The sequence below is a fragment of the Mesocricetus auratus genome, unplaced genomic scaffold (genome assembly GCF_017639785.1).
Source record: "Mesocricetus auratus isolate SY011 unplaced genomic scaffold, BCM_Maur_2.0 Super-Scaffold_100021, whole genome shotgun sequence".
Lineage (NCBI taxonomy): Eukaryota > Metazoa > Chordata > Mammalia > Rodentia > Cricetidae > Mesocricetus > Mesocricetus auratus.
Genome location: NW_024429202.1, coordinates 560,935 through 585,660, shown reverse-complemented (window position 1 = coordinate 585,660; position 24,726 = coordinate 560,935). Strand labels below are relative to the sequence as shown.

The following is a 24,726-nucleotide window of genomic DNA, read 5'->3' as shown; positions in this document are numbered from 1 at the left end:
TGGATTCATCAGTTTTGTTGATACAGAGAATAGTTGCTCTCTTTCATTTCTCCTGGAAAGGCAGACATGGAGAAAAGAAGGAAAGAGCAAATAGATGCATGGCCTACACACGAAGGAAGCTGTGGGCGATTTCAGTTAGGGTTGAATGGAAGGAATTTCAGTGTCTTTTGTCTTTTTCAGAGTTGGAGTTTATTGAGAACAAGGACTGGCAAGATGGCTCAGTGGGCAAAGGTGCTTTCAGCCAAGCATGGTAACATGTGGGCTGCATGGCTCCCCAAAGAACAGTTGTCTCTGGCCTTATTTATGCAGAGCGGATCCTGACTTTTCTAGTGGTCAAGACTGAGAGCTTCAGCCGCCTCTGGTGACCTCGATGAGTCTAAATGGGCCTCTGGGTCCCTAGTAAGGAAAAACAAAGGGGAAATGGAGGGAAGGGTAGAGTGTGGGGATCAGTGCAGGGTAATCCAGGCTGCTCAGAACTGAAAGGTGTATAGCTTTGTTTAGAGGCATGGAGGCAAGTCTGTGGTTTCTAGAAGTTTGTGCGCTTCACTTAAAGGTTAATTCTTATGTGACTAAGTAGAATATAGTTAGTGCCTTTGCTTAAAGGTTAGGTACATGTGAGGTGGGAATCAGAAGGAAAGGAATGATGTGATGTGGGGTGTGTGTGTGTGTGTGTGTGTGTGTGTGTGTGTGTGTGTGTGTGTGTGTGTAGTGCCAGTTATGTCGGTATGTACCAGTAATTCCGTCATTTGGAAAGCTGAGGCTGAGAAAGAAGAGCCATGAGTTGAAGATCAGCCTGGACTACACAGGGAGACCCTGTCTCAAAAAAACCAACACCAGAAACCACATTCCCACAGATACACCATAACAAGCCTCTCAAACTAAAGTTTGTTTTTAAAAATGATTTCTTTGCAGCTCTTGAGAAAGTCGATTTTACAAAGAGGAAAACCTGTGGTTGAAGGCTCATTGGAGAAGAAGCCCCCATTTGAAAAGCCGAGTATTGAACAAGTAAGTGCTTTTGAGGGTCTCTTTTACATGAACTTGAGGCTGAAGGGCCCCTCCCAGTTTCTGTGTGTGGGGCTCACACCTGGAACCTTGTGAATAGTCATCATACACTTAAGCTGCACTCTGGCTTGAAGAACTTCCAGCTTCACACAGGCCTTGCATCCATCCCCACCCAGCTTCAAGGTGTTCACACAAAGACTACGGAGTCACCTAGGACATTCTGGCTCCCACAATCATGCCCACTTAAATAAATAATCTGGCTTTTGTCTTAGGAGTGTTGTGCACTTAAACCCCACTCTGTATCTAGGGAAAAATGCATAGAACGTGTAGTTGGTAAGAATTCATAAAACGTGCCTTTTCTTGCTCTTGATGTTTTAAAATTAAGTCTTTGTTTTTTATTTGGCACTGTCTGAAAAGCCTAGTGAGGAGAGAGGGCATTCATTCACGATGTGGAAAACATTGTAGGGGGGGTCGTCAGTTTATTCTAGCTTTGTTTCAGTTGCTGTGATAAAATACTTGATTTTCAAAAAAGCAGTTTCAGGCTTTAGGCTTACAGTCCAGGTTGCAGTCCTTTACAGCAGGGAAGTTACATGGCAGGAGCTCCACAAAGCTCATCAGATCATACTCACAGTCTTAAGTTCAGCTTGGCTTCTCTACTCTCACAGAGGTCAGTCCCTCAGTCACAGGGAATGGTGCCACCTGTAGTTCATCCCTTAGCAGTAACCTCGATTATGACCACCCCTGGAGATGTGCCCAAAAACCAACCCAGTGTAAACAGTCACTCTTTGGGTTTCCTTCCCCAGGTGACTCTAGGTTATGTCAAGTTGACAGAGCTAACCATCACAAATGATACCAGAGTCTTTATAAATAAATGGCTTTTTGTAAGTAGTTTTTGGAGAGAACAAATTTTTTTTCTCTTCCTCCTCTTCTTTTTTATGTTTTTGTTTGTTTGTTTTATTTATTTATTTTTTTTGAGACAGGGCTTCTCTGTGTAGCTCTGGCTATCATGAAACTCAAGATGTAGGACAGGCTGGCCTCAAACTCAGGCCTGTCTTTGCCTCCCGAGTGCTGAGATTCAAGGTGTGCCCTACCACCACTACCCAGCTGAGAATAAGTTTCATGTTGATTCTAAATTAATAAGAGATTTTTTTAATGTGATGAGATGGGAGTATTCTATAGAAAATGTAGATTAATCTACAAATCTCTTGGAAAAGTGCACATTTCTGAATGTTTTTTCTTCCTCTGATATTCTTGCTAAAACTACAACAGTGTTAATAAAGGTATAAATTTTAGTGTTTAGTTCAATGAAGGATCAGGTAGCAAAGTTTTAAAAATTTTACTGCTAGGAACATTTACGTGAGAACCTCATTCTGCATGCTATCTCATTTAAGGGGTTTTGACCCTTCTCATCTGTGTCCATGGTTTTCTCTTTGATGTTCCAGGATTAAAATGGTGACAGAATCATAATTCTGTTTTGTCACTTTTTCTACCACTGTGACCAGAGGGGGTATTTTCCCTGACAGTATTGTATATTTTGAAGGAAAGTGAAGACATGTTTGTGGACTGAGAATTATCTGTTCCTTTGCTAACAGTGTTAGTGTGGTCATGTAGCTACATGGACACGCTGCCTTCCATTCTTTTCAGGGTGTGAATAACTTTGTACAGTACAAGTTTAGTCACTTGCCATCAAAAGAGAGACAGACAACAATTGAGCTGGCCAAGATGTTTCTGAATCGAATCAACTACTGGCACTTGGAAGCTCCGTCTCAGCGGAGACTACGGTCTCCCAATGATGATATCTCTGGATACAAGGAGAACTACACAAGGTAATTGAACTGAGGTACTGCACTCTGGCTCCAAACATGAAATTACTATTTGCCTCTGCAGGGAAGGGTTGTCCACTAACTCAGAGAAGCAGAGGCAGGAGGACTGTGAGTCCCAGGCCATTGTCTTTAAGAGGGGGTTTGGAGTAGAAAGGAGTAAAGAGAGAAATAGTTAAATGTAAAAGCAACATGAGAGACATTGCCATATTTTAGAGAGCAAAATAAAGCCTGGTGTTGTGGCATACACCTTTAATGGCAGCATTCAGGAGGCAGAGGCAGGCAGATCTGTGAGTTCAAGACCAGAGTGAGTTTCAGGACAGCCAGGACTACATAGAGAAACCCTGTCTCCAAAGAACAAACAAACAAACAAAAGAGAAGAATAATAGAGGGTGTCATTGGGAACTATCAAGAAATGACTGGCATATATTAATATATACTTAGGAAATATCAGAAAGTGGGTTCCGAGTGGGCCTGGTATTGTCTCTTTCTCTATCTACTTCTGTGAGCTGTAGACCCATCCCTTCTTACCTGACGCAGTTATATTCTGTGGGAAGGTTGTACTTTTGTCTGGCAAAAAGCAGATGCAGGGTACATACCATGTTTGTCTTTTTGCGACTGGGTTACCTCACTCAGGATGGCTTCCTCCAGTGCCATCCTTTTACCTGCGAATTTTAAGATTCCATTGTTTTTTTCTGCTGAGTAATACTCCATTGTGTAAATGTACCACATTTTCTCCACCCACTCTTCAGTTGAGGGGCATCTAGGTTGCTTCCAGGTTCTGGCTGTTACAAATAATGCTGCTATGAACATAGTGGAGCAGATGCCCTTGTTGTATGAATTTGCCTCATTTGGATATATGCCCAAGAGTGCAATTGCTGGGTCTTGCGGTAGATTAATTCCCATTTTCCTGAGGAATCTCCACACTGATTTTCAAAGAGGCTGTACGAGTTGGCACTCCCACCAGCAGTGGAGTAGAGTTCCCCTCTCTCCACATCCTCTCCAGCATAAATTGTCTTTGGTGTTTTTGATTTTAGCCATTCTGACAGGAGTAAGATGGTATCTCAAAGTTGTTTTGATTTGCATTTCCCTGATGGCTAAGGATGTTGAGCACTTTCTTAAGTGTCTCTTGGCCATTTTAGCCTCCTCTGTTGAGAATTCTCTATTTAGATCTGTACACCACCTTTTAATTGGATCCTTTGGTGTTTTGGAGACTTGTTTCTTGAGTTCTTTGTAAATTTTGGAGATTAGCCCTCTGTCAGATGTGAATATCTTTTCCCATTCTGTGGACTGCCTTTTTGTCTTGTTGACTGTGTCCTTTGCCTTACAGAAGCTTTTCACTCATATATGGTTTCTAGAGAGTCTGGGAAACAGGAAAGAACCTAAAAGATATGCATATATGCATAGTACCCAAGAAGGATTGAGACAAGATCCTCTGAATGGATGGGGAACACGGTGAGGGGTAAGGGGGAGTGGGAGCTGGGAAGAAGAGAGGGGGAGAAGAGAAAGACAGAGTAGGTCATGGGGGAACAGGAAGTTGAGTGGGTGGGGGTAGAATAGGGGGAAGAGGGAATCATAGGTTAGAAGACGGATCAGGCACCAGAGTGACCTCTAGTGATCTAAAGGGATAATACCAATTGGCAAGCTAAGTAATAGTGGAGAGACCACCTCGAATGCCCATTCCTGATAGTGAACTTGATGTCTATAACCATCTGGGAGCCTTCATCCAGTGGCTGATGGAAGCAGAGGCAAACACACAGTTAAACACTGAACTGAACCCAAGGAACCCAGTGGCAGAGAGAGAGAGGAGTGATGAGCAAATTGGCAAAGAATGGGCTGGCAAAACCAGCAGAGACAGCTGATCTGAACAGGGGAAAGCTCTTGGACCCCAGAGTGACAGCAGGGAGGCTAACATGGGACTGATCTGGACCCCCCCCAAATGTGATACAAACAGTCATTGTGTGCCCATAGCACAAAGAGGGATGCTCTCTCAGCCTGGACTCTTAGGGGAATGCCTGGACCCTACCCGGAGTGAAATGACAGACTCTAGATGTCCTCTATGTGGAAGGAATTGGCAATAGGGTGGGAGGCTGGGGGGGAAGGGGAGTGCGGGAGGAGGGGAGGGAGAGGGAACTGGGATTGACATGTAAAACAACCTATTTAAAATTAAAATAAAAAATGATATATATTAAAAAAAAAGCAGATGCAGGGAAGATTTTGGGTCTTATTTGCACCCTACACACAATGCTGTCTAAAACACAGTCTGCCAGCCTGGGCATTAGTGTAGCTATATGATAAACGATACAGAGAAGATTAGCATGGCCACTACTCAAGGATGACAAGCACATTCATGAAGCATTCTATATGTTTATCTCAATGTTTTTCAGGGTCTCAGAAAACAGAAAATAATTATAAGATCACAACATCCACATTCTCCAGAGATGGGGTGGGCGGTTTTTGATCACATGATGATGGTTTGTCATCATTTGGTAGGGTTGCTCACAGTTGTTATTGGCTATAGTCAGGGAGGACACCAAACAAAGGAAATTAGATTCAGGGATCCTGTTCTGAAAAGAAAAGGGGGATATGGAAATAATAGGATAAAAGGGTAGATTATTGAATCTACTTTCAAACTTAAAAAAAAAACCCAAAACACACAAAAAAAACCAAAGTTCTAGTCATTGAAAGTTATTAAGGATAACTGAAGATGGAGTTTCTCTTCTGCCTGGTCCTAGCCATTTAGTTCCAAATAAACACACAGAGGCTTATCTTAATTATAAACTGTTTGGCCAATGGCTTAGGCTTCTTATTGGCTACCTCTCTCTTAATTATTAACCCATTTCTCTTAATCTATGTATTTCCACGTGATCTTGGCTTACTGAAAAATGTCTGACATTTTGTCTTTTCAGTAGCTACATGGTGTCTTCCTGGCGGCTTCTCTCTGAGTCCTCTCCCCAGAATTCTCCTTGTCTGGTAGCCTGCCTATTACCTGCCTGGCTACTGGCCAGTCAGTGTTTTATTCATCAACCAATAAGAGAAACATATATACAAAAGGACCTCCCCCATCAGATAATAAGAAAGACAGGTTATATGATAATCAAATTTGTTGTGATGTTAGGGATGTTTTCATGGTTAAACTGATATATTATACATAGATAGGTGGTCTCCAAACACTTCAGAGACCTACAGAATATGACATTTAAGATGTTTTAATAACCTAAGGCTTTTCATGACAGTGAGACACATCTGTTCCTGACAGTACCAGTCTACTTCATAAAGGTATAATGGGCATTGAAGAGCCTCCATATGGTGCCTACTTTCATTGTGACAAAGCTAGCCATTTGGGCAAGAAACTGCCCTTGCTTTGATGGCTGATAGCATACTGTACAAACTGGACAAACAGTCACAAAGGAATAAGACTGCCGAGATTTACTAAGACAAAGTGGTACAGTCCTTCAAATTTCCTGCTTCACGGAAATGTCTGTCAGAATTCTAGGCCTGTAGGCTGAAGACAGATGCCCCAACACTATAGAGGAGCGTTGGATAACTGTCTAGGTAGCCAGTTGTTGCTGTCACTTCTGTAGTTTTCGAAGTTGCTTGATTGGCACTTCCTGTTTACTCAAGTAATATTATATCCTTCTTGGGTCTCTGGTGGAGTTGAAGATGAGATAGTTGTTACAGTTCAGTTTTCTTTGTTACTAAATTCAAAAATGAGAAGAGGTATAAAGTGTACAAGGCTGGGGGACATAAAAGCTTAAATTGTTTATCTAAGAAAATATTTTGAGGACTAAAAAATTAGACCTAATACAAGTTAGGATAAGAAGTGAATTCTTCAAGGTATAAAACTTTGGACTCACCAAGATCAGATAGATAATGTAGTATTTTCTCTGAATTTATCAAATGCAGATCACTTGCACATTGTGAATAGAATTCTTATCTGATAATTGTTTTCATTGTTTACAATTTTATTATATTATAGTTGAAACATGGAATAATTTCTTTGTACACTGTGAAGATGTGTCTTTGCCAAGGCATCTTGTGATTGGTTTGATAAAGAGCTGAATGGCCAATAGCCAGACAGGAAGAGTTTAAGTGAGACTTAGGCACAGGAGAAGGAGAGGAGATGAATTTAGGTGTGGGAGAGATGCCAGAGGACACAGAGAGGGAACAGGAGGTGCATGATGGAAGAGAGGTAAAATTCTATGAGGCAAAACATAGATTACTACAAATGTGTTAACTTAAGGTGTTAGTGCTGGTGGGCCAAGCCCAAGCTATAGGCCAAGCTTTCATAATTAATAAGTCTCTGTGTCATTTTTTTTGTAAGCTGGTGGCCCAAAGAAAATTCTGTCTACAGCGAATATCCTGGAAGCTGTGATAGCATCTGATAGAAACAGCAGAGGAACCTTTCGGGGCTCATCATCTACACCCTACAGCCACAGGTGAAGGCTGCCCAGAGAGGCATGGATGAGTTCTCACGTGCACTGCAACCTGTCCATTTTTAGACCCAGAGCCTCTGTTCATAGTACCAGCTTCTTCTGTCATGTCCTTTGATAAAGAAAGCAAAGCAGGGAGAAGAAACCAGCAAAGTTGGGGGCTAAAACAAAGAAGCCACATACTCATGGAATACACCATTAGCATGGAAATGAGGCAAAATGGTATTTTCTGTAGTCATATTGGACTCAGAGATGATGGTACTTGTTCCAGAGTAACCTGTATAGCTTTATTCAATAAAAAAAACCAAAACCAAAACCAAAAAACAACCTGTGGTAATACACACCTGTAATTTTAGTCCTCAGCATGGAAAGACAGGAAGGCCGGGAGTTTAAGGCCAGATTGAGCTACAGGAGAGCCTACCTCAAAATTCAAACTAAATGAAACAGATTTAGCATTATTGCTTGTTACTATTATGAATAAAAGCTTTAAATTACAATTTAGCCAGTCGTGGTGGCACACTCCTTTAATCCCAGGTAGTTGTATCTTTGAGTTTGAAGCCAGTCTATACTATTTAGCTAGTTCCAGGCCAGCCAGGACTACAAAGAGAAACTATTTCAAAAACAAATGATAAAAGTTTTTGTTGTATTTATGAACTGTCACCTCTGTAGCGGGAATGCCACCTTCTCAGAGCATCAGCTGGCTGTCATGTGATTTAGACCTAAGTCAGCACCACACAGATATGGGGAAAATGACCCCCGCGGCACATGCTTTTAACCCTAGTACTCAGGAGACTTTTGAGTTCAAGGCCAGCCTTCATGAGACTCTGATTCACAAAAGGGTTGAGATGATACTAAAATTAAAAGTATAGTCATCTATGCCAGGCATAGTGGTATACATCTTTAATCCCAGAATTCCAGAGGCAGAGGCAAGTTGATCTCTGTGAATTGGAGACTAGCCTGGTCTACAAAGTGAGTTCTGGGATAGCCAGGACTGCTACACAGAGAAACTATGTCTCAATAAACAACAAACAAACAAACCAAAAAACAACAAAGGAAAAAAGTATTGCCATCTGTCTATATGATCAATGTGGAAAATTCCCAATTACTTTGATTAAAAGTGTGATAGTATTATAAAGTGTACTGTCAAGCCTCGTTTCTGGTGTTCTGTAGTACTGAGGATTGAATTCTGGGCCTGCATGCAAGTAATGTACCAACTGTGTTATAACTCTGGCCCTGTTTTCTTGTATTTTAATGTCAAATCATAAATAGTGTCAGGATAATCAGAGTTGCATGGAGTTGGACTTTGATTATTAAGATATGTCACCAGCTAGCTCATGTGTTTATATTTTCATAATTAGTTATTGAGCTGGCCTCCTCTAATCCCCAGATACTCTTTCTGTCGTAGTTGTGGTTCTATTGCTGTGAAGACCACTGCAATTCTTTTTTAATTAATTAATTTTTATTTTTTAATTTTACATATAAATCCAAGTTCCCCCTCCCTCAGAGAGGGTATGGCCTCCCATGGGAGTCATTGAAGTCTGTCCCATCACCAGGATGAGGCCTGTTTCTAGGCTGAGCAAAGGATCTCTCCACAGGAAATGAGCTCCAAAAAACCAGTTCATGTACTAGGGATAGATCCTGGACCAATGCAGTGGCCTCATAAACAGTCCACCCACTGTCACCTGCATTCAGGAATCTAGTTAAGTCCTATGCAGGTTCCACAGCTGTCAGTTCAGAGTTGGTGAGTTCTCACTAGCTCAGCTCAGCTGTTTCTGTGCATATCCCCAAAATTGTCTTGTCTCCTTTGATAATACTATTGATTCTTCCTCTCTTCAACTGGACTCTGGGAGCTCTGCCCAGTGCTTAGCTGTGGATCTCCACATCTGCCTCCATCAGATGTCATTGTTTTTTTTTACCTCGGAGAAGTACTCCCTTGTGTAAATGTACCACATTTTCTTGATTCATTCTTCAGCTGAGGGGTATCTAGGTTTTTTTCCATTATTACAAATAATGCTATTATGAAAATAGTTGAGTAAATGTTCTAGTGGTATGAGTGTGCATCCTTTGGGTATATGCCCAAGAGGGGAATTGCTGGATCTTGAGGTAGACTGATTCCCAGTTTTCTGAGAAACTGCCATACTGATTTCTAAAGTGGCTGTACAAGTTTGCACTTCCACCACCAGTGGAGGAGTATTCCCCTTACTCCATACCCTTTCCAGCATAAGCTGTCCTTAGTGTTTTTGATTTTAGTCATTCTGACAGGAGTAAGATGGTATCTCAGAGTTGTTTTGATTTGCATGTCCCTGATGGCTAAGGATTTTGAGCAATTCCTTAAATGTCTTCCAGCCATTTGAGTTTCTTCTGTTGAGAATTTTCTATTTAGATCTCTATGCCATTTTTTTATTTGGATTATTTGGTATTTTGGTGTCCAGTTTCTTGAGTTCTTTGTATAGTTTGGAGATTATCCCTCTATCAGATAGGGGGTTGGTGAAGATCTTTTTCCATTCCACAGGCTGGAATGGAATTGTTTTGTTGACTGTGTCCTTTGCCTTACAAAAGCTTCTCAGTTTCAGAAGGTCCCATGTGTTAATTGTTGCCCTCAGTGTCTGTGCTACTGGTGTTATATTTAGGAAGTAATCTCCTGTACCAGTTCATTCAAGGTTACTTTCCACTTTCTCTTCTATGAGGTTAAGTGTGGTTGAATTTATGTTGAGTTCTTTAATCCATTTGGAATTGAGTTTTGTGCATGGGGATAGATAAGGATCTATTTGCATTCTTCTACATGTTGACATCCAGTTATGCCAGCACCATTTTCTGAAGATGCTTTCTGTTTTTCCATTGTATAATTTTAGCTTCTTTGTAAAAAATCAGGTGTTCATAGGTATGTGAATTAATATCAGGGTTGTCAGTTTGATTCTATTGGTCTACCTGTTTGCTTTTATGTATATACCAAGCTGATTTTTTTTTTATTACTGTAGCTCTATAATAGAGCTTGAAGTCAGGGACGGTGATGCCTCTAGAATTTCCTTTATTGTACAGAATTGTTTTGGCTATCCTGAGTTTTTTGTTTTTCCATATGAAGTTGAGAATTGTTCTTTCAAATTCTGCGAAGAATTGTGGTAGGATTTTGATGGGGATTGCATTAAATCTGTAACTTGCTTTTGGTAAGACTGCCATTTTTATTGTGTTAATCCTACCTATCCAAAAGCATAGGAGATCTTTCCATTTCTATATCATCTTTAATTTTGTTCTTCACAGACTCGAAGTTTTTGTCATACAGGTCTTTCATTTGTTTGGTTAGAGTTGTTTGTTGTTATTGTGAATGGCAATGCTTCCCTGATTTCTTTTTCAGCCCATTTATCATCTGTATATAGGAAAGCTACTGATATTTTTGAATTAATCTTGCATCCTGCAATATTACTCAAGGTATTTATCAGTTGTAGGAATTTCCTGGTAGATGGTTTGGGCTCACTTATGTAAACTATCATATCATCAGCAAATAGTGAAAGTTGAACTAATTCCTTCCCAATTTGTGTCCCTTTGATCTCTTCTTGTTGTCCTATTGCTCTAGCTAAAACTTTGAGTACTATAGTGAATAGATATGAAATGGACAGCCTTGTCTTGTTCCTGATTTTAGAGGAATCACATTGAATTTTTCTTCGTTTAATTTGCTTTATTTTGCCTTTATTATGTTACAGTATGTTCCTGTTGCCCCTGATCTCTCCAAGACCTTTATCATGAAGGGGTGTTGGATTTTGTCAAGGCTTTCTCTGCATCTGATGAGATGATCATGTGTTTCTTTTTTTTTTTTTCTTTCAATTTGTTCATATAGTGGATTACATTGACGGATTTTCATATGTTGAACCATCCCTGCATCTCTGGGATGAAGCCTATTTGATCATGGTGGATGGTTTCTTTGATGTGTTCTTAGATTCAATTTCCCTATATTTTATTAAGTATTTTGTATCATTGATCATGAGGGAAATTGGTCTGTAATACTTTTTATTAGTGGCGTCTTTCTTATTTTTTGGGTATCAGGGTAATTGTAGTCTTGTAAAAAGAGTTTGGCAGTGTTCTGTCTGTTTCTATTGTGTGGAACAATTTGAGGAGCCAATATTATTGGCTTCCATAGAGATGAATTTTGGAATTACAGAATAAATAATGATTTTTTTTTGCTAACAAGGTCACTTTCAATAAATAGGTAAAATTCAGAATTATTGCAAACTAATACTTGTAATGAAATATTAGGAGAGAAATTTGAGAGAAGAAACAGAAGTAGCATATATAGGGTTTTAAGATTGTGAATCTAGGGAAATTGCTCAGTGGTTAAGAATACACATTGCTTTTGTAGAGAACTTGTGTGTTTGGCTCCCAGCACTCATATTAGGTAGCTCATAGCTGCCTGTAACTCCAGTTCTAAGGGATCTTACATGCTCTTCTGGCCTCCTCAGGCATCAGACACACATGGTACATATACATACATGCAGGCAAAGGAGCCATACACATAAAATAAAATTAAAAAGAAGAGAAAATTGTAAATCACAGCAGATGCAGTTAACAGTAACCTGCTTCTTCCTAACGAGTGGCTTCTGCCTGTAACCCCAGGACCCAGGCATCTGTGCTAGCAGGATTGCTGTGAGTTCAAGGCCAGGCTAGACCATAGAGTATGAGTGTGGGGCAGGGAGCAAACAAAAAGCCTCTTCCTTCTTTCCACCCGTCTTGTCTCTTTCCCTCCCTGTCCCTTCCCACTTCCCCGTGTAGCTCATACTGGTGTTGAATCTGCTACCTTCCTGCGTTAGCCTTCCGGATAAGGGAAATTATAGGTGTGTGTGTGGTCAGGAAAGTCTTTCTCCAAAGTGAAACATTACTGCTCCGTTGCTGTTCTTCATAGGGTAGTGTGGGTGTTAGATACTGTATGAGGTGAAAAGACGATGGTTTGCTGCTTATTTCCATCCTCCTTCACTTTACCTGTGGTGTCCTCACTGAAGGGAGGATGGATTTTGGCTTTGAAAGCAGCACTCATTTGGAAGAGAATGGTGTGCAAAATGACACATTCCCAAGGTGTTTCCCTAGTTTAGAGCTGCACTTTGGGATTCCCATGATCTGTGCTTGTAGCTGTTCCTGGGAGATGCAGAGCCTGTGTCTGCCGACTGAAAATCCAAGGGCTGTTTGTGATTTCTTTGTTATCTAGCATCAGTGTTGGAAGGAGCTTTCCAAACAAGATGGCCCCCTATGGGCAGTTCACTGCAGACCTGTGGTCAGATCAAGGAAGCCTCGTTCCTCTCCATCTACACAGACTGTACCTAGGCAACAGATGCTCAAAGCTTATTACTTCATACACCTGACTGGGTTTTGAACTTTTAGAGCTCTTCACCTTCTCCCCACAGCTCCAGTGGTAAGAGAGTGTTGCCTAGGCAATTCATCTTTTTCATTCATTCATTCATATATCACAAGACAAAAGTGTGTGTGTGTGTGTGTGTATTTGAAAGGAAACTGTTAATATTTAGCTAGCCCAGATAGGCTTCAAACTTCAGTGATACTCCTGTCTTAGTCACCTGAGTTCTGGGGTCACAAGGGTGTGCCGTCATGCCTAGCTTCATAGGTATTTATTTATTTCTATTGCATTTTATTTATGGAGTATGTGCATGCGTGTATGTGTGTAGGACAAAGGACAACTTGTAGGAATTGGTTCTTTCCTTCTCCATCTGGGTCTCAGGGATGGAACTTTGGCTGTGTCTCTGTTGCTTTTCCTCTTTCTTTCCCACTTACGCAGTTTATTTATTTATTTTTCTTTTCAGTGCCAGGGATCAAACCCAGGACCTTGCTCCTGTTAAGAAAGCTCTACCTCCTGAGCTACATCCCAAACCCTGCTTTTTATACATACTTCCTTATTTAATTTAAACAAAAATTAAATACGTTATACTATTAAAATGTATTATACCTACCAAATAATTTATAAAAAGCAGTCATTACCAAACTCTCTGTAATTAGATAAGCTCTTTTAGGTCACTTAGATTTGATATTATGTGCATTTTTCTGATGCTTACTATCTTTAAAAACAGGAACAGATTAATACATTTTCTGATTGATGCGATCTATCAGTCTGACTTCACATGAACAGTGACAGGGTTATGCCACACAGAACATCTGATTATGCTGTATTTTGAATTCCTAAGATTCAGTGACACAAGTGGGCAGCCACACTTCCCTTGGTGTTCAATGAATTAGGTACGGATTCTCTTCCCTGTAGGCACACAGGAATGTTGGGTGCAGTCTTCAGCACTCATCCACGTTAGCATCCAGAGTGCTATTTTATAGACTGTAGCTCCTGAACTATAATTTCAATAAAAAGTCAAATTACACTCTGTACCTTAACCATGCTACCTCATTCTATAGAAAACCCCTTGAATTGGCTATGACTCGTCCCTGTTTGATAGGCAAGAAACTGGGCACGGAACAATGTAATGTTTCCATGTTGGTAGTCAAGTTGCAAAGCAGGGTTGGATTTCAGGTTCCCTGCTTGATGACAGAGTGGGAAGAGTCCGATATGCAGTCACAGGGGAGGGGCGGGATGGGGAGGTGGGGAGGGATTTAAGGGCCAGCTGCTCTCATCCCAGGTACCCTACCCGGTAGTGATCTTGTTGGCTGTCATCAAAGGCCTACTTTCGTCAACTAAGTGTCATTGTCTGGAGGTCTCTGTGCCTGGGTGTTTTGGATGACCGGGAATTGGTGACCCACTGATGGCCCTTGTCTGCTTCTCTTACAGGTGGCTGTGCTACTGCAATGTCCCACAGTTCTGTGACAGCCTCCCTCGGTACGAAACCACAAAGGTGTTTGGGCGAACGCTGCTTCGTTCAGTCTTCACCATCATGAGGCGACAGCTCCTGGAGCAAGCCAGACAGGAAAAAGACAAACTGCCTCTGGAGAAGCGCACGCTAATCCTCACACATTTCCCAAAGTAAGGGGGTGTGCTTGTGGGACTTTGCTTTATCCCACGGCCTGAGGTTGTTGGAAAAACAAAAACAAGAACAAAAAAACCCACCAAGGCCTACATAAGTACCAAAATCATGACATCAGAGAAAGAGTCCTGAGAGGAAGTAGAACCCTCACTTCCCAGGAGAGTTCTCTGCATTCCATACAGCAAACCTGTACTTATTTTATTTTTATTTGTTCGTGTTTTTTGAGACTCTGGCTGTCTTTGAACTCACTCTGTACACCAGGCTGGCCTCAAACTCATAGAGATCCACCTGCCCCAGCCTCCTGAATGCCGGGGTTAAAGGTGTGTGCACCCACTTCTGTCTCAGTCAAGGTTTCTGTTGCTGTGGGGAGACACGTGGCCACAGCACCCCACCCACGAAGGAAAACATTTCACTGGGGCAGGCTTACAGACTGAGAAGCATGTGCCAAGCGAGGCGGCGTGCCGGCAGTCACGGTGCTGGAGAAGGAGCTCTCAAAACCTGCCCCCACAGTGACACACTTCTTCCAACAAGGCCATGCCTCCTTATAGTGTCACGCCCTTTGGGGTCCATTTTCTTTCAGATCACCACGACATCTAAGTACTTGTTAAATTAGCAAATTTGTTCTCTGACGTTTCACATAAGCATATATTACGTTCTGTTTGCTCTGACCACTGCTTTTTTATCGCATACCATCTCCACATTACAGACTCTTGTTTAGTGGGTCCCTCTGTGCTCTACCAAGACTGTCTGTGTGGCCCTGGGATTGAAACTATCCTTTGCGTTCTTCAGTGGGTACACAACCGAAGACAGTGTCTCTTCACCCCCAGAGTGTCTCAGTACAGATGGTTTATCAGTGAGGTGTGTGTCTAACTCTTGTCTGTGACTGACTGTTGAGAGGGCCGGTCTTGTGCAGGGCCACCCTTATTTTGCTCTTTGTATCTCAGCTACAAGGATGCTGAGGATGGATGCGGGAGAGCGTGTGAGTGCAGTTCTGTCCATTCCGGGGGTGCAGAAGAGCCCATTGGCCAGTCCTCCCTGAGCTCTGGTGAAGCTCCAGCCTCTTCACTCCTGGCTCTCACCCTTTCAAAGGCAGCCTGCCAGAGCTGGGCTGCAAGCTTCCCTCTGCTCAGCTTTGTGCCTCTGAACCATTGCTTGTAGATTGCATACTCTCTGTGACTCCTGGCTCTTGTTTTGCTGGTTACGTATTTTTTCAGAAAACATATTACAGCAAAAGGAAGTTCAAGTGCTGTATTGTGGGCTTTGGGGCCATAAGGGTTTTGTTTCCCATGTTCAGTGCTTAGGACCAAACCCAGGACCTCACACATTAGGCGTGTGGTCTGCCAGTGAGCTACATCCCCAGTCTGGAACCATGAGTTTGAGCTAAGAGACTGGCTTCTGGAGAGGGGCTGAGAGTCAGTGAGGACACAGCTCATGGGTTTTTGAGCAAGGACAGCAAGGCATGAATGAGATGGTTGGGTTTTAGGGGGTGGATGAATGGATGAAAAAAAATTTTTAGTTCTTCCTAGATTGGTACACAATGCAGCAGAGTAAAGATTCAAAAACTACAGGGAATGACCCAGCATTTCTTCCTGTCCCACCAGGGGTGACACAGCATTTTTTCCCTGTCCCACTGAAAACTATCCACTTGGAACATACTGGGAGAGTCAGTTTTGTATGTTTTGATCAAAGATTATTGAAATTATGCTTTTGGAAAAACTAATATTTGGATTTATTTGATTTTTAACTATGTGTATGTGCCTTTGTGTGGTTTGTATATAAGCACTGACGGCTGAAAAGGCCAGAGGTTTGCTGGAGCTGTAGTTGCAGGCAGTTGTGAACACACTCGATGTGGGTTCTGGGAGTTGAATGTGGGTCCTCTTTTTTTAAAAAAATATTTATTATGAATATAGTGTTCTCCTGCATGTTGGCTTCATGCCAGAAGAGAACACCAGATCTCATTATAGATGGTTGTGAGCCACCATGTCACTGCTGGGAACTGAACTTGGGACCTCTGGAAGAGCAGTCAGTGCTCTTAACCTCTGAGCCATCTCTCCAGCCCCATGGGTCCTCTTTACAAGAGCAATATATCTTCTTACCTGCTGAACCATATCTCTAACCACAAAAAACTGAATTTTTATTATCAAGATATTGTTATTGAATTACCCAGTTTACATTTCAGGAAAGATGTTAGCATCTTGTAGTCTAGGCTAGCTTTGAACTTACAGTTTTACTCTGCCTAAGCCTTCTTAGTGCTGGGATTACAGGTGTGTATCACCAAATTTGGCTCTAAATATACTTTTTTAATTTTTAAGAATAAATTAGGTCCTGGGTTAGGGGGTAGGGATCAGGATCAACTAAATTGAAATATGTATCAAAACTCTAAGTATGAACCTTTTACTTTGTAAGCTAATTTAAAAAAAGTACAGTATCTATCTATCTATCTATCTATCTATCTATCTATCTATCTATCTATCTATCTATCTATATTAAAACAAGAAGGTCCAAGGACTGGGGATGCCCCTCAGTGATAGATTTTTGGTCTATCAGGGGTTTTTATTCCCAGCATTACATATGCTTGCATGCTCAAATGTGAGCACACGAGTGCGCGCACGCGTGCGCGCACACACACACACACACACACACACACACACACACACACACAAAGCACAGCACAGCAATAGAGATTGTTTTCTGATTGAGATTACAGAACTGTTTGCTCTGAATCCACACGCTGGCTTGGGGGACGCTGTAGAAAATGTTGAAGGGCTGGAACCCAATGTCTGCACCATCAGCTTTTCCTAAGAAAGCTCACATATGTGATGGGTCACAGGTGAAAGACCTGGTTGCATGCTGGATGGAAGGGGTGTGATTCCGATCATGCAGCATCACAGAAGCCACACTTCAGTCCTCTTAGCTACTTTCTTCCGTGGTAGAGCTGCTTCACACCAATGCTTCTCATTTGACACTTACGGAGAGGTCTGCTGTCAGGCCACAGCGATTTATCTCGGCCAAGGAATGAAGAGGGACCCTAAGCCACACCCGTTATAGTGCTCATGGAGAAGTTTTAATTACTTTGTATAGTGAACAGTCTATTTTTTACCCATAGCAAAATTATTTTGCTCTTTGTAAATATTTGCTAATTCTAGTGTGTTTTTCCCTCCGCTCACAGTTCTGGCATGCCTGTGCACTGAGCGAGAAATCAAGGCTGCTCTCTTTCCTTCTTCTGTTACTAATGGTGGGGTGAAACTATGACACACTTCTTTTAAACCTCTTTCATAGCATATGACAACGTTTGAGGGAGGCTCTTGGGGATTTATACCTACAGTTTTGGCTGTGGAACCACACTTGTTGTAAGTCCGAGGTACTCTTTGAATCTGGCCGTATGTGTCAGATGGAGAGCTAGGACCTACTTTCTCAGTAGACAGTGAGGGCTCTGTTTCTCTCCTGAATTTCATAGCCTTCTTCCTGTCTTTTTATGCTGCCTTTTCTTTCACTGACTGCCTTTGTTATTTCTTTTTTTAAATTTATTTTTTCCCATACATTACATCCTGACCACAGTTTCCCTTCCCTCCATTTCTCCCAGTTTCCCCTCTCCCCAATATTTTTTATTTCATGTGACAGTCTCACTTGGTAGCTCTGACTTCTTGTTGATCTGGAACTTGACCAGGCTGCTTCCAACTCACAGAGATCCACCTGCCTCTGCCTCCCCAGTGCTGGGATGCAAGGCATATACCCAACTAACATTCATTTTTGAGATATTGGGACTGAATCCAGGGAGGGCTTCTTCATACATGCTAGCCATATCCCTAGCCTTTCTCCCTTTTTTCTTGTGTGTGTGTGTGTGTGTGTGTGTGTACATGCACAAATGCATATTTGTTGTTGTTGTTGTTTTGTTTTTTTAAATAGAGTCCCTTGCTGAATTACCCAGACTGGTCTTGAAAAGGTGATGTTTGTATCTCTGCCTCCTGAGTAGCTGGGATTATAGACCGGTGCTGCTATGCCTGGTTTTTGTACTGGTTTTAACTCGTGCCTTTCCCATCTCTCTGTATTGTTACAAGAATCCTTCCTCCTCCCTTCCTTCTTCCTATACCACCATTTATTAACCACCCCTTCTTTTCTATATTTCTGTTTCTTTTTCCTGAATCAGAGGTGAGAAGAAATAATCTGGGGTGACATTGGGGCATCTATTTCTTTTGGCCTCCAAAACTTGAAATGTGGGTGATTGACAGTGGGTTGGGGAATAGCTCATCATTGGTCTGGGTTCGCACCCTGCCTTTTAGTAGTCATGGGTACACCTTCCATGTTTCCATGGGTGCAGTGGATTCTGTTTTATGGTAGCTTTATGAGGCTAGCAAGGGCATCCATCCCTCAGAACACTGTCAAGTAGTAAGAGTTGTGCACCGATGTGTGTGAAGGAGACGCACAGCTCACAGAGGAGGTGAGCTGAGTCAGTGTGAATTCCAGAAGTCCCAGAAGCAGTACAGGTGCCCAAGCAGTACATAAAAACACTGGCAGTGGCAGTGGTGATGCCAATGACAGCTACATAGAGAACTGGCATCCGTCTGCCAGGGGCATCACCAAGGATACGTCTGTTTAGTGCATTAGTGCCCTGTAGCCAGTAAGCCAGGCACAATAAAAAGGAGGTGTTTGTAGAAACACTTTTCTATATTTGAATACGCAGGAATGCCCTTCTGAAATCATCACTTGAGTCATCAGTCTAATAAATTTTAGGCTGAAATAGAAACCCTGTTCTAGGGTGGTTGCTATGAGTGACTGAGGATTTTGTTTTCTGGTAATAAATTAAAGGTTTCATTTTATTTATTTAAAAAGTTTTTATTTTATTTTATTAGGATGGGTTTTTGGCTGAATGTATATCTGTGCACCTAGTGCATGCATGGTGCCCATGGAAGCCAGAAGAAGGCATCAGATCCACTAGAACTGAAGTTACAGATGTTTCTGAGTCACCATGTGGGTACGGGGAATTGAATCTGGGTCTTCTGGAAGAATAGTGAATTGTCTTGACCATACAGCCATTTTTCCTGCCTCTATTTTAATTAAAATATTGTTATTAACTCTGAGAATATCATATTCACTCCCCACTAACTCCTCCCAGATCCACCTCACCTCTCTGCTACCCTTTGTGTCATCTTTTATTTCTGAGTGACCCATCAAGTCCAAGTTGTGCTGCTCCTGTACCTCTCAGTGTGGGGCCACCCACGGTGGCATGTTTGACTTACCAACAGACACACCCTTCCCCAGAGCCTGTCAATAACTCCTCAGCTGGGGTGGATGCTTCTGCGCCCTTCTCTCTCTTCATAATGGGGTACTGAGTGGCTTGATCTTGTGAAGCCAGCCATGGATGCTGTGAGTTACTGAGTGCAGTGGTATTGTCATGTCCAGAAGACAGTGTATTGCTCTAGCCCTTCCTGACATCTGGCTGTTATAATGTTTTTGTTCCCTCTTCCAAGATGGTCTCTGAACTTTGGAAAACTTATAATTTTTAGAAACTTACTCTTGTTTTTATTTTTGTGCCTAGGTTTCTGTCCATGTTGGAAGAAGAAGTGTATAGTCAAAACTCTCCTATCTGGGATCAGGATTTTCTCTCAGCCTCTTCCAGAACCAGCCCACTAGGAATCCAAACAGGTACATTGTCTTTTACATAAATTGGAGAGCAACCAGGAAGATCAAGCCAGAGTGTTAGTTGTAGTTCACTTTGCATTTATTAGAGTTTACCATAAGGAGATGGGTGACGAGGCAATAAGTCTTCTATCTGCATTCTACAATGATGAGCAAGCAGGCGTTAACTCATATGTCTGTGTTGAGGAGCAGTGCAAGCACAAACCCAACAGTTACAGTCATGTTAAGGACAGGAAGTTTTGTTTGCATAGTCCAATTAGTGAAGGGTCAAATTCTAGGAAACAACTCTGCCATGAAATGCTGGCTTTTTGAAGATGCGGCAGATACAGGAAGCTGGCTGATCACATTTCATCATCACACAGGAAGTCAAGAGAGAGAAAACAGGAGTCAGGCCATAAAATTTCAAAGTCTTCCCTCAGTGAATTTACTTCCTCCATCAAAGGTCCACTTATAATGATTCTAAGACCTCCCAAAACAGCACTCCTAGCTAGGGAGCAATTGTTTAACTCCATGTGCCTAATGGGGACATTTCACATTGAAATCACAATAGCAGTCATTGGCAAACTACACCCAGGAATCAAGCCTCAATCTGGCTTTTCCAACTGTGATATCTAGTTTACGAAAAATGGTGGATTGGTGGGTAAATGAATGAGACACTGGTTTCAGTATGTAAAGTACTTTTCAACTGGGCCAGGTTGTTCTTGCTATTGTCTTTACCAATGCCAAGCCCGCCTTTATAATATACTAGGAATTTTGACACACATTGCTGCTTATTCTTTGGTGAAAGATCTCTGGAAAATATCTCTCTGTGACTTTTGCCTAATTAAACTCCTCCCGTTCTGCTTCACTTCTGGTCAGGTTACCTGCCATAGCACTGGATAGTCTCTGTGGCTTAAGGTTGTACCCTTAAGCTAGATCATCCATTCTGGTGTTACAGGGAGCCAGTCAGACGTGAGCTGCCCTCTCCTGTTCAGCTGGGATTACAATGTGCTCTTGGCTGGGACAGTAGAGTGTAGCACCTACATTGCCATGTCTGCACACCATGCCACAGCAGTAAATGGCTGTCCTAATAACAACTCTGAAGTTCTGTCAGCTACTCCAGTGTCTTCTGGGTCTCCAGAGCTACTTCTGTTCACATTGCTTCTTGATACTTGCAATCTAGAAGCCTGTGTGCCAGCTTCACTCTTCAGCACGTTTCCAGCCGCCTTTTAGAGGCGAAGAGGAGAAACTTTCCATATTGTCCAGATTAGCCTTAAACTCTTGGGCTGAGACAACATTCTGCCAAGTATCTGGGACTGCTGTACCTCCCTTTTTATTGTAATTCAGTTGCCTACAGATAGAAGTGTGGGGGTTAGTGACTTATTGTCACCTGGCTTGCTTATTCCATCCCGACTTGGCTGCTGCTAACATCATGAGCCACTACTGCCCAAGCAACCTCAGTGAATGAATGTGCTACAGTGCTACTGAGAGTGTTCACTACCTGCCATCTCTCACTTCTTTAGCTAAAAATTAGTGGCATACCCAGAAAAAGAACATGCTACAGTGTATGATGGAAACCACCAACAGTTTACCTGGAAAGAAAAGTCAGATGTGCAGAGCAGTTACAAGCTTAAAACAAGGCATTCCAGCCTTAGGACTTGACATATTTACAATAAATAAGAATTGCTCCCTTCCCATTCACTTTCTACGTGTGTGTGCCCTCTGCCTCAACACACACACACACACACACACACACACACACACACACACACATCTCCGCATATCCCTGGTGTATCCATTTTTCTGTTGCTATGATGTAACACCATGACCAAAATCAACTTATAGAGGGAAGAGTTTATTTTGGCTTATGGTTATAGAGGGCAAGAGTCCATCATTGCTGAGAAAATATGTTAGTGGCAGGAGCAGGAAGATGGCCAATTGCATCTCATTCTCATGGGAATCAGAGAAGGCAGGTAGGGAGTGGGGTGAGGCTGGAACCCTCTAGTAGTTTCTTCAGCAAAGCTGCACCGAAGTATTAAATAACTGCCCTGAACAGTACCACTGCCTTGGATGAAAAAATAAAAGAGCCTATTTCTCATTCAAACTACTACACCAGCTGTATTATGCATTTTCTCAGAAATCAATTCACAATAGCAAAAATTCCCACTTAGGAACTCCTCTCAGAGCCAAGGACATTTTCTTCCATGGGGATGATGTTCTTGTTAAAGCCAGTAAGTGTATCTGGATGCAATGTTATCTGGTGGCTAGGCTGCCTATAATTTTTGCCTCTTTCCTCAGTAAATTAGCATACTAGTAGTTTCAGTCAGCTGTGGAGGCTGGGGATAAAGCTTGTCTGCTACTCGTGGTGTGGGGCTTGCTTACTTGTTAGTCTGGAGGCCTCTGGCTGTCTTCATTTCAGGGAGCATTCTTCAAGGGGACAACTTTAGGCTCTGTCAATACCCCACCATTGTCAATTATACTCACAAAGTTTAGCCTCCATACTCAATCTTCTTTTAACTAGTTTTATCGCAATGACTACCAAATGGTGATTTGTTTACTTATTGAATGATTAATTAAATTTTTTAGAAAGAGCAAACATATATCCTTATTTATTTCCTGACATATGTCAGATGAGCATTACATTCTCGTCTCCTCACTATTTTATCAGTGTGAGCCTGCATATGTTATAATTCTCTTCACTGAGTTATAATGGCTTTTATGGAGCTGAGCAGTCATAGGATGGCCTCATGATCTCACGTGGACTGGGCTTCTTGTTGTCAACTAATACCCTCTTTTCCTTTTCCTGGGACAGTGATCAATCCTCCTGTTACTGGGACAGGATCATTCAGTTCAAATTCCTCTTCCCATGAGAAGATCAATGGAGGAGGGAGAACAAGTCCTGGCTGCAGAGCCCCTTCTGGGCTTGAAGCAAACCCAGGTAAGCGATGGAGGGAGTCAGCGTGCGGCAGCTCACACTGGAAACTCAGTACCACCCGGGCCCCAGAGTACATTGAGACCCAATCCCCATTATGTTTCCTCACGGCTTTAATGGCTGGATACTTTGGGGGTGCATTGCTCTGTAATAAACAAACCCACAGTGCCAGAACTATAACTGTAAAAGACTGTTGATAGCACACACCTTTAATCCCAGCACTCAGGAGGCAGAGGCAGGTGGATCTCTATGAGTTTGAGGCCAGCCTGGTCTACAGAGTGAGTTTCAGGACAGCCAGGGCTACATGGAGAAACCTTGTTTGAAGAAGCTAAAAAACAAACAAGCAAACAAGCTTGACATCACAGCCCCCATGTGCCTTTGGCAGCCATCACACTTCAGCTGGCCTCACTCAGTTTTGGTTGGACTTACCCACTACTCTGTGGTCTTCATTCTGGGTGTGGCTTGGCAGAAGCACTGAAGGGGAAACAGCTTTCCTCCACACGTATATCTTTTTCTCTGGGGACATTGTACTGCATATAGTATGTTCTTGTGACAGTGGCATTACCACAGGTCAGTCTGAGATACAGTGTTGTCTACAGGCAGCACAGCACCCCCTGCTGCTGCCCAGCCCACAGCCCTTACAGTGCACTAAATAAATGTGTTTTCTTTCTGAAAACAAAGGAAATACTCAGTGTCTTGAGGTGGAGACTGCCTCACTCTGGCATCAACAACAAATCAGATGGGTACACTTGTAATCTCAGTTGGGGAAAAATGAAGAAATGCCATTGGCGGCTCCTTCCAAGGTCACATGCAAATCATGTACTGTGGTGACTTGTTGGTCAGCTGTCTAAAGAGAACCCACACTCATCTCTAAAACCAACTTTCATAGAGTTGGTACAACTGGAACCATGTAGTGGATCTTACGTAGCATTATGGAGCCTTTTCTGTAGACTGTGTACTCCGAAAGTACAGTGCTTTTTAAAGCTGGGGAGAGGATGGTGTGGAAGTATGGTTACTGCGTTTCATAGTGAAGTGCATTTGGACATTGAAAAATTACTCCTCCACTTTCTTCCTCTTTTTTTTTAAACTGGTAGTTAGTTCTGTGTATCCTTGCTGCCTTGAACTTGCTATGTATACCAGGCTGGCCCCAAACACACAGAGATCTGTCTGTCTTTGCAGAATTGAGATTAAAGACATGCATCATTGTGCCTGACTTTAAGTTGCCATTCTTATTTTTCTTTTAGTTATTGTACTGGGGATTCAGCTCAATGGTAGAGTGCCTGCCTGGCACATACAAAGCCCTGGGTTCTAGCCACAACAACAGCAACAACAACAACAACAACACACACACACAGTCACACACATACACACACATTCACACACATACACACACATTCACACACATACACACACATTCACACACATACACACACATTTACACACATACACACAGACACATACACAAACACACACACACTCATACACACATACACACATTTACACACATACACACAGACACATACACAAACACACACACTCATACACACATACACACACATTCACACACATACACACACATTCACACACATACACACACACTCATACACACACACACTCATACACACATACACACACATTCACACACATTCACACACATACACACACATTCACACACATACACACACTCATACACACATACACACACATTCACACACATACACACACATTCACACACATACACACACATTCACACACATACACACACATTCACACACATACACACACATTCACACACATACACACACAAACACACACACACACTCATACACACATACACACACATTTACACACATACACACAGACACATACACAAACACACACACACACTCATACACACATACACACATTTACACACATACACACAGACACATACACAAACACACACACTCATACACATACACACA

General features: G+C 42.2%; 1 protein-coding gene and 1 pseudogene across 3 annotated transcripts in view; both read left to right on the top strand.

Moving 5' to 3' along the window:
* The window catches only part of Kat2b (lysine acetyltransferase 2B), a 109,073-nt gene that overhangs the window by 55,463 nt on the left and 28,884 nt on the right, over positions 1-24,726 (top strand). For all 3 annotated transcript variants that reach the window (XM_040729211.1, XM_021228616.2, XM_040729212.1), the window contains exons 4-8: positions 913-1,005; positions 2,647-2,828; positions 14,022-14,213; positions 19,751-19,857; positions 22,643-22,768. In XM_040729211.1, the coding sequence (XP_040585145.1) occupies positions 913-1,005; positions 2,647-2,828; positions 14,022-14,213; positions 19,751-19,857; positions 22,643-22,768 (700 nt within the window). The remainder of the gene's footprint in view (positions 1-912; positions 1,006-2,646; positions 2,829-14,021; positions 14,214-19,750; positions 19,858-22,642; positions 22,769-24,726) is intronic.
* On the top strand, positions 5,097-5,192 carry LOC121133398 (annotated as a pseudogene).